This window comes from Oryzias latipes, chromosome 13 (assembly GCF_053564925.1).
Source record: "Oryzias latipes strain Hd-rR chromosome 13, Olatipes_Hd-rR_3.1".
In the NCBI taxonomy this organism is placed as follows: domain Eukaryota; kingdom Metazoa; phylum Chordata; class Actinopteri; order Beloniformes; family Adrianichthyidae; genus Oryzias; species Oryzias latipes.
Window position 1 is genome coordinate 33,205,831 of NC_136249.1, and position 8,928 is coordinate 33,214,758.

The 8,928-nt window shown below is 41.8% G+C and overlaps 1 protein-coding gene across 2 annotated transcripts; it reads right to left on the reverse strand.

Moving 5' to 3' along the window:
- Positions 1–43: 43 nt before the first annotated feature.
- On the reverse strand, positions 44–6,954 carry LOC105355452 (uncharacterized). 2 transcript variants are annotated; one of them, XM_078929664.1, is made up of 6 exons: positions 6,872–6,954; positions 6,520–6,543; positions 6,175–6,450; positions 5,148–5,474; positions 1,918–2,009; positions 44–1,839 (listed from the first exon to the last, which is right to left on the reverse strand). In XM_078929664.1, exons 1-6 carry the CDS (start codon positions 6,945–6,947, stop codon positions 1,804–1,806), a joined length of 831 nt encoding a protein of 276 aa, XP_078785790.1. In that variant the 5' UTR covers positions 6,948–6,954; the 3' UTR covers positions 44–1,803. The 2 variants fall into 2 exon arrangements, with proteins under 2 accessions (XP_078785790.1, XP_078785789.1); XM_078929663.1 differs by having other exon boundaries at positions 44–1,844.
- Positions 6,955–8,928: the final 1,974 nt, after the last annotated feature.

An 8,928-nucleotide genomic window follows, 5' to 3' on the forward strand; every position in this document is an offset into this window, starting at 1 on the left:
AATTTATAGTGCCCTGGATTATAAAAGAAATACGGAAACTCACTACGTTAAAAAAAAAACTTTATGAAACAGCATTCCAAAGTACAAATCACATTATCAAATAGATCCTCACAAACATCAGAAGCAATGACCAATGTTACCTTTCCAAACAATTAAATAATTACAGTATATAAAAAAATTACAGGGACACAGTTAGCAAAAAGGAAGTTTGCTAGTAAGAAATAAAATAGCTAATAACAATAAATAAATCAGAAGAGGGATTAATTCATCAAACAAAAAAGCACATATTGTTCCAGTGTTACATGCACTGGACGAACTAATCCTTTTAACAGATTTAAAAAATTGAAACATCTTTATCATAAATCCAGTAAATTTTGGATTTTTTTTTTTTTACTCTCCACTAATGTGTGTGCAATTTAGATTGGAAGAAAATTACAAATTAATCCTATTTTCCACCTTTTTATCATCAGAGTTGAAATTTGTAAGAATTTGTTATAATAATAAAGGTATAATAATATTACTTTTTAATTTGATTTTTACAAATCGTTCTAATTGGTTCCAGAATTCAAGGGAGAATTTAGAAAAGGCGAAGAACTGATTTGGGGGAATCATTACAAAAACTACAATTATTTTCTATATTTGAGAATTTGGATAGAAACATATTTGTGGGGTAAACGTTATGTAGAATTCTTTTGATGTAGTTCTTTAATTTTGTTATTCATACAGAATGTATTTCCAATGGATGTCATTTAAAAGGTTGTTCTAATAAATTTCTCCTATAGGAGAAATTTTTCTTTTTTGATTTGATTTATGTATTTATCTATTTTAAGTATTGTAGTCAAAGCAATAAAGAATGTACACAGATTTATAAAACTCGTTAAAGCAACGATGAAGTGCATAGATTAAAAGAACAGAAAATAAAACAGACAAAAAGTCATTTAAACCACATTTGCTTAGTTAAATTCAGTGATCATTAACTAAAGTAGAGCTTGATTTATTGCTTGAAAAAGGAGCAAGTTTATATAATCCCACCTATTGAGTTAATTCATTGTATAGTTTTACAGTTTTTGTAATCCAGTTCTGATCTGAAAGATTATTTTTAAGTAAAAAAATCCAGTGTCTATTAATGATCGATTATCGTGGTCATCCATTCGTTTTTCATACTTTCAAAAACTTTTAACATAAAACCTTCAGTTTAGCCCAAATGTGATTTGTTGAGAGTAAAATAGAACATGAAGATGTAAAATATTTAGACATACTTTGGAAAAAGTGAAAACATTTATAGAGAAAAAGATCAAATCTTTTGGGTAGAAGAAGCCATTTGGTTTTTCTGTCATTTGGCAATAATTCAAAAAGACGTTAAAATGTGATGGAATTCAAATTAATGAACGTTTTAGGAGGAGACTTTTTGATTGGCTGGAAGCTCCAGGTCTTTACCTACAGCGGATTTAAAACCATGACAAACGTTTCTATGTGGAAATTTGAATCAAATTAAAGACAGACTGACATTTCAGAGCGACTCCCTCAGTTATACAGCAAAACAATCAAACTGGATAAATAATCATGCTGCTCCATCAGTCGGTGTGTATGAAGAGGATTTTGTGTAACGTTTTACTGCAGACGGCCTTTTCCGGTTCATTAATACTTTGTTTGTTTTATTGCAGACTTTAACATTTGATTAAAAAGTCAAATTTCTGTAAATGTGATCAAATGATAACTTTATCCACTCAGGAAACGTTGAGCGTGTGTTTTCCGGAATCCTGCAGTCTCCTCCTCTCACTGGGCCTCAGAGCTGGACCGTCATCAGCAGGAGGGTTTCTCTTGGGTTCCCGCAGCCGCCTGCTCTAAAAAGACACGATTCACGGTTAAACCAGTAACTCGAGTGACGGCGCACGACGAGGACGAAGGCTGTAGTACCTTAAAGTAGACGTAGAGGGCAGATGTTGAAACCGTCATCATCAGCAGCACCACAACATGTCTGATGATGAATTCATTCAGAGAAACTGAAACTGAAAAGAACAGAGACTAAATGAATGCTTCAAACTGTTGTTGTAATGTTGCACCCAGAATGAACCGTCTTCTTCTGCCACAGGTTTGACTTTGAAATGTCGAACCCCTTTGGCCCTAGTCACTACTGCCCCTACGGGTGGATAAGGGCTGACCGTGGTCGAAAAATGGGCAAACCTGCGTGGCCCGTACAAAATATCTAAGTTGTGGACCGCTCACTGAGAATGTTCAACCACAATTTTTTTACGAACATGCCGTACAGGTCGTAGTTGAGACGCAGGCGTGTTGTACAAATAGTTCCCATTTTCAACCCCTTCCAGAACCTGCAGACGGCCCGAGGAGCCCATTACTGTTCCCTGCGCTCCCTCCGTGCAGCCTGACTGTTAGAAATGAAACAGAGTGTAGGTTATGTGGACATCTTACTGCCACTTATCACGCGCGGCGTTCACATGGTCGGTACGGATTACGCATTTCACTATTGACTGGAGTTACTGGACGACAGCATCAACCGTCTGTCATAAGACCGTATAACTTCCATCAGCCTTATGAATACTTCACGACAGTTTAAATTAGATCTGTAGATTTATTCTTCTAAATTTGAGTTTGAATGAAAAACAAAACATTTTGGTAGTATTTTTGATTTCTGTGACATGTGTTTATAATCCCAACACAGAAACGGTTCTAAATCTACACTCACACCGCCCTCTGCAACACGCGTTCAAGTGACCACTTTCAATGAAAAGTCCATGTTAACATGGATATATTCATTTTGGGCTTCCGCGTTCAGGACTCTTGTGTTTACACGTAGCTGCCTACCTTTCTGAGATTATCTACTTACAAAACGTGGCGTTGAACGCGTGTTGAAAGTTCAACCAGGTTGAACCAAGAGATTTGTTAGTGTTTTATAACCCTTGTTCTATCTTAGATGACCCCCCCCTTCCATTGACATGTTCTCCCTACCATGACAAAGGTGGATAAAGGTGGAAAGATTTCATGTAATCCATGGACACCAGTGAAGATCACCAATCATTGAAGAAAAAAGGTTCAGAGCTCTGTCAAGTGGGTCTAGATCAGTGTTTTTCAACCAGTGTGCCGCCGCACACTAGTGTGCCGTGGGAGATGGTCAAGTGTGCCGTGGGAAATTGCCCTCATTAACTGATCTAAAAACATTTTCCATCTCCAGGATATCAGCTCTTTGTTCATCCAAACAGGCCCTGATAAAACACTGAGTAGTTAGGAATATAAAAGATCTTAAAATTACTTTTTCTTTGTGTTTATTTAATTCTATTAAAGAAATTTTAATACGAATGACGCTACCGCGATTTCCCTGCAGCTATGACAGTTTGCGGAAAAGTCCCGTCCCTTTAACTGTCTCCACCAATCATTCTTGAAGGCTTAATCACACGTCATCAGTCTGACCAATCAGAAGTGCTTAAAGTCTTCACTTCCTTGTTCTTAATTCTGCTGATAAAGTCGCTCAGTTCTAACAAAAATACCTGCTAAAGCTCTTCTTTAGCGGTGTAGCTTTCCACAGAGTCCGGTGTCAGACCGTGAAACAAGTGGACAATACAATGAAGCTCAGAGACGCGAGTCTTTCTGCAAGTTTTCGGCAGTTTTCACACTACATCTCCCATGATGCATTGGCTTAAAGGTGTCCCAGCGCAGTGTCCCAGCGCACAATGAGTTGTCCTTGCGAAACGCTTTGAAACCACAACAAACAAACAGTTTCTAAATTTTCTAATTTAACTTTCATTTCATCTCTTAGAAAAAACAGCCGCAACTTCCTGCTTTTCCGGCCACAATTATCACAAAAATGCACGTGAGATTGCGGGGGGGCTGTCGATCAAGACCATGAATCTCTGTTTTTTTTTGTTTGTTTTTTTGGATGCTGGTGTGCCGCGGGATTTTTGTCAAGGTTAAAGTGTGCCGTGGCTCAAAAAAGGTTGAAAAACACTGGTCTAGATCAGTGTTTTTCAACCAGTGTGCCGCGGCACACTAGTGTGCCGTGGGAGATGGTCAAGTGTGCCGTGAGAAATTGCCCTCATTAACTGATCTAAAAACATTTCCCATCTCCAGGATTTCAGCTCTCTGTTCATCCAAACATCCTGATAAAACACTGAGGAGTTAGGAATATAAAAGATCGTAAAATACCTTTTCTTTGCGTTTATTTTATTTTATTAAAGACATTTTGATAAGAATGACGTACCGCGATTTAGCTGCACCTTCGGCTGTATTTTGGAAAAGTCTCGTGTTGGGGGGGTTAATCACATGTCATCGGTCTGACCAATCAGAATTGCTTAAAGTCTTCACTTCCTTGTCCCGAGTTAGCTCGTAAAGTCGCTCAGTTTCGACAGAAATACCAGCTAAAGCTCGTCTTTAGCGGTGTAGCTTTGCACAGAATCCGGTATCAGACCGTGGAACAAGTGAATAAAACAATGAAGCTCCGAAAAGCGATCTTCGGCCGTTTTATGCACTACATTTCCCATGATGCATTGGGTTGTGAGAGTGACAGCGCAAAAGGAGATCTGTTGTTAAACGTCTTCAAACTAACGAACACACAAACTGTTTTTAAATCTTCTAACTTAACTTTTATTGCATCTTTTAGAAAAAAACAGCTGCAGTTTCCAGCTTTTTCTGTAACAATTATCTCAAAAATGCATGTGAGATTGTGGAGGGGCTGTAGATCAATACAGACTATGAGTTTCTCCTTTTTTTTTAATTTTTGGATGCTGGTGTGCCGCGGGATTTTTTTTAAGGTTAAAGTGTGCCGTGGCTCAGAAAAGGTTGAAAAACACTGGTCTAGATGACCCAACTTCCAATGTTAAAGTGCCTTGGATAGCACAAGGGTTAATGTTGATCAAACGGTTTGTGTCCGGCTGGAATTGTATGACACCAAGTCTTTCACAGATGGGAATAGAGCTGTGCAACAAAAAGTCTGGAACAAGATTCACCAGATTTACTCCACTTTGACATTCTGCACCAGGACCCTTCCAACATGCGTCAATTAACAGTAGAAGAAGAAGAAGCACCTCCCTGCTTGTCCGGGGTTGTCCAGAGTAAACACCTTTTGCTAAAAGTGCGTCACACGCCCGGTGTGAACGTAGCCTCAGAGGAAACTAGAACGATGGGGAATGAAGTACCTAAAACAGTGAGACTCAGCGGCTGGCTTTGGAGCTGAAGGTTCTGTGAGTTGATCTGGACGTGGTGAACGCAGATGTAATCTCCTTGGTGGAAGTAGCTCGCCTCAAAGAACGAGAAAAGGGCGGAGCTATTGGCAGCCGGCAGGGTGTTGTTCAGACTTGTGGTGGAGTTGAGAAAGATGAGCCGGAAGACCCCGCCTTGGTACAGATCATGGGAGGAGCAAGTGATGGTAAAACTGGTACCAAAGAAGACCTGTAACCCCTGATTTCTAGCCTTGGAGACCCCGCTGGTGGAAGAGATGGAGATGTTTGGACTTTCCAGGGAATCTGTAGGAAAGAAGTGAAACTGTCAATCCAGACTGAGCGGAGAAGTTCCTTCATTTACGGATGTCACACGGATACTTTCAAAGCTTCTACTGAAGGAAACACTTCAGATATGCTGATTGGATCAATTCAGTTTCAAATCCAAATAGGCCTGAGGAGAAAACATACATTCATTCTAACAATGCTCGATGCCCGCCCTTAACCCCTTAGCGCCCCGGCCGTGGAACAACCGGGGGGGGGGATCTGACCCCCTCGCCGCTCCGCCATCACAGACACCACTTTTCTGGCATTAAACCAACATTCCATATTTAGATTAGGATCTTAAATGAAAGCGTCTTTAATGAAACACGTTTAACGAGTGTTTCTTCTAACGAGGGCTCAGCAAAAACCGTTTTCTCCGTTTTTCTGTTCATTGTGGTTCATGTCAGTTAGAAGAGGAAGAATAAATATTCTTTACCATAAGGATGCAGCTCGACTGCTGTGGAGCTTCACCTAAATCCAGATGTTTTTATATCCCAAAACTGCTTATTTTATGACAGAGTCAACAACATTTGACATGTTTACCATCATCTGCTTCACTTAGTTTCCTGCACTCTTTGCAAAATCATAATTGTACACATTTGAACTATCAAAACTTCATTGTTTCTGCTTTTATGTCAATAGAAATGGATGTTTTTGGGTGATAGGATCTGATGATACTGACCTGAACAGGTGATCTCCACATTCAGAGGCTTAATCTTGCGTACATTTGATGACTTGGGGATTAAAGGGTTGTCGGGTCTGTCTGGAAAGGTATCGATTCTTTTTATAGACACCACAGAGCCACAGTTGAGCGATTTGCACGCACCATCCGCAAGCTCAAAGTTCCACCTGGGGAGAATATCGTATTCAACTTCTGCTTCCCATCTTTCCTGCCTCTTCCTCTCCAGCCAGCCAGTGCAGCGGCTGGCTCCTCCCACCAGCCTGACCTCCTCTGAACCTGCAGGTCACAGACACGACTTCAGTGGCTTCAACACAGCTGACGGTCAGTCAGGATTCTGGTTTTTACCTGAAGGGAGTTCAGCACAGAGTCCTGGGGAGAAACCAGAAACAGGGGGAAGCATCAAGACTCGGTCTACGTCAGCTGAGTTCATCACAGCTCCAATCTTTGATTCAGTTTAGGCAAAACGGAGCAAAAAGACATTTCCATCACGAGGCTGTGATCAAATATTTCACACTCGTTCATTAGTGAATCCTTTAGAAACAAACCCAAATTTCCTGTTTTCATGTCTTCACTGCAGCTTTTTCATGAATACCATCCAGAGAAGTTCTCTCTTTTTTCCATCTGAGCAGGAAAAACATCCGGAAAGCTTCTGATGTCAGATCACACATGCATTCACAGACGAAGAACAGAGTCGTACCTGAACCGCAGAGAGTCACCAGCAGCATCATGGCTGGATGATCCATGTCCTCCGAGTGTCTCCAGTCCACATTCATGTCTGCTGCCCCCCCCCCCCCCCAAACTCTGCGGCCCCTTTTTATCTCTGACCAATGACGGCTCAGAACGTGTTTCACAACGCAATAACTGAAGAACCGTCCGTCAATGTTATGAGTTTTTGAGCTTCAGAAATAAAAAAAAAGTTGAGCAGATTTTAAACCTTTTTGACTGAAATCAGTGGTTCAGGTCATTTTAAAGATGTGAACTGTTGGAGAACAGAAGAAACTGATCAGACTGGGAGGAATAAAAGGCCATGAAACGAGTCTGGAATGAAAAACAGTAAAAAAAAAAAAAGGAGAAGATTCCTGAGATGAGCAGCGACCGAGTTCACTGAAGGCAACTTAGAAAATATTTACAAGAATTGAATTATATGGATGAAGTGATTGGTTTTTCTACAACAGTTTTACCTTCTTTTACGTTTGCAGGACATCAAATTCCTTTCAAAATAAAATGCACCCTGTGTCAAATGAGAGCCTCCTGCCGCAGAAGACTTGAGATAAAAATACTAAAAAATCGAGTCAAACACGGATAAGAATCTGTGCTTAAAGCTTATTCTAATGATGAATCAGTTTTCTGAAATGTTAATCTAAACATTGACGACAATTTAACTAAAACAAATTAACCAAAATGTAAAAAACAATGTAAATTGTTAGCATTGAAAGCCAAAGAGCCATTATGGAGGGAAGAGAGAGCGGCGTGTGGCTCCAGATCCTCAGGTTGCTGGTTTAACGGATCAAAGTTTAGCGATTTTTTTAATTTAAAGATGACTTTTCATTTCCTAATGCATATCCAGATGTATAGATTATGTTCTCGCCTCTAATCTGAGGTTTTTGTATGTTTTACGTCAGTCTAAAGTCAAACACCAAGTGATCAAAAGTCTTGATTGAAAAGACTTTGACCAGGAGAAAATGACAGAAGCCACTCTTTTTATCTCTCTAAACTTTAGTTCAGATTGTTTCTAACCTTTAAATGTTAGGAGGCTTCATAGTAACCACTGACGACATTAAAAAAAAGTCTAAATTTCAAAGTAAGAGTGAGGTTCTTCTGGTCAGATAAACAGTTTCCTCTTTAACCGTAAATCTTTACATCAGTGTTTTTATTTCAGGTCTTCCGTTTCTGATGCTCCAGCCGATTTCATGTTCGCGGTTTGAACTGATGTTGGACCTCCTGTGGTCGGTGGACACACGTGGGTTTGCTTTTACAAGAGAATTCAAGTACATAAAACAAAAATTGAAACTGTTCACACATGTTCAAAACCCTGATATCTTTATACGGAGAGCACGAGACGCCCGGGGTAGATGTTTGACGTGTTTCGCAAATTTTCAGTCTGAATCCACCCAAGGGGACCCTGGTCCGGTCTCGGACCTTGAACCGCTCTAGGACCAGGAACCGTTCTGGGACCAGGAACCGCTCCGGAACAAGGAACCGCTCTCGGACCTGGAACCGCTCCGGGACGCAGGAACCGCTCTGGGACCCAGGAACCGCTCCGGGACCCAGGAACCGCTCCGGGATGCAGGAACCGCTCTGGGACCCAGGAACCGCTCCGGGACCAGGAACCGCTCTGAGACCCAGGAACCGCTCCGGGACCCAGGAACCGCTCCGGGACCAGGAACCGCTCCAGGACCCGGGAACCGCTCCGGGATCATGAACCGTTTTCGGGACCCAGGAACCGCTTTGGGACCCAGGAACCGCTCCGGGACCAAGGAACCGCTCTGGGACCAAGGAACCGCTCCGGGAATAGGAACCGCTCCAGGACCCAGGACCCGCTCCGAGATCATGAACCGTTTTCGGGACCGAGGAACCGCTCCGGGACGCAGGAACCACTCTGGGACCCAGGAACCGCTCCGGGACCAGGAACCGCTCCGGGACCCAGGAACCGCTCTGGGATCATGAACCGTTTTCGGGACCCAGGAACCGCTCAGGGACGCAGGAACCGCTCCGGGACCCAGGACCCGCTCCGAGATCATGAACCGTTTTCGG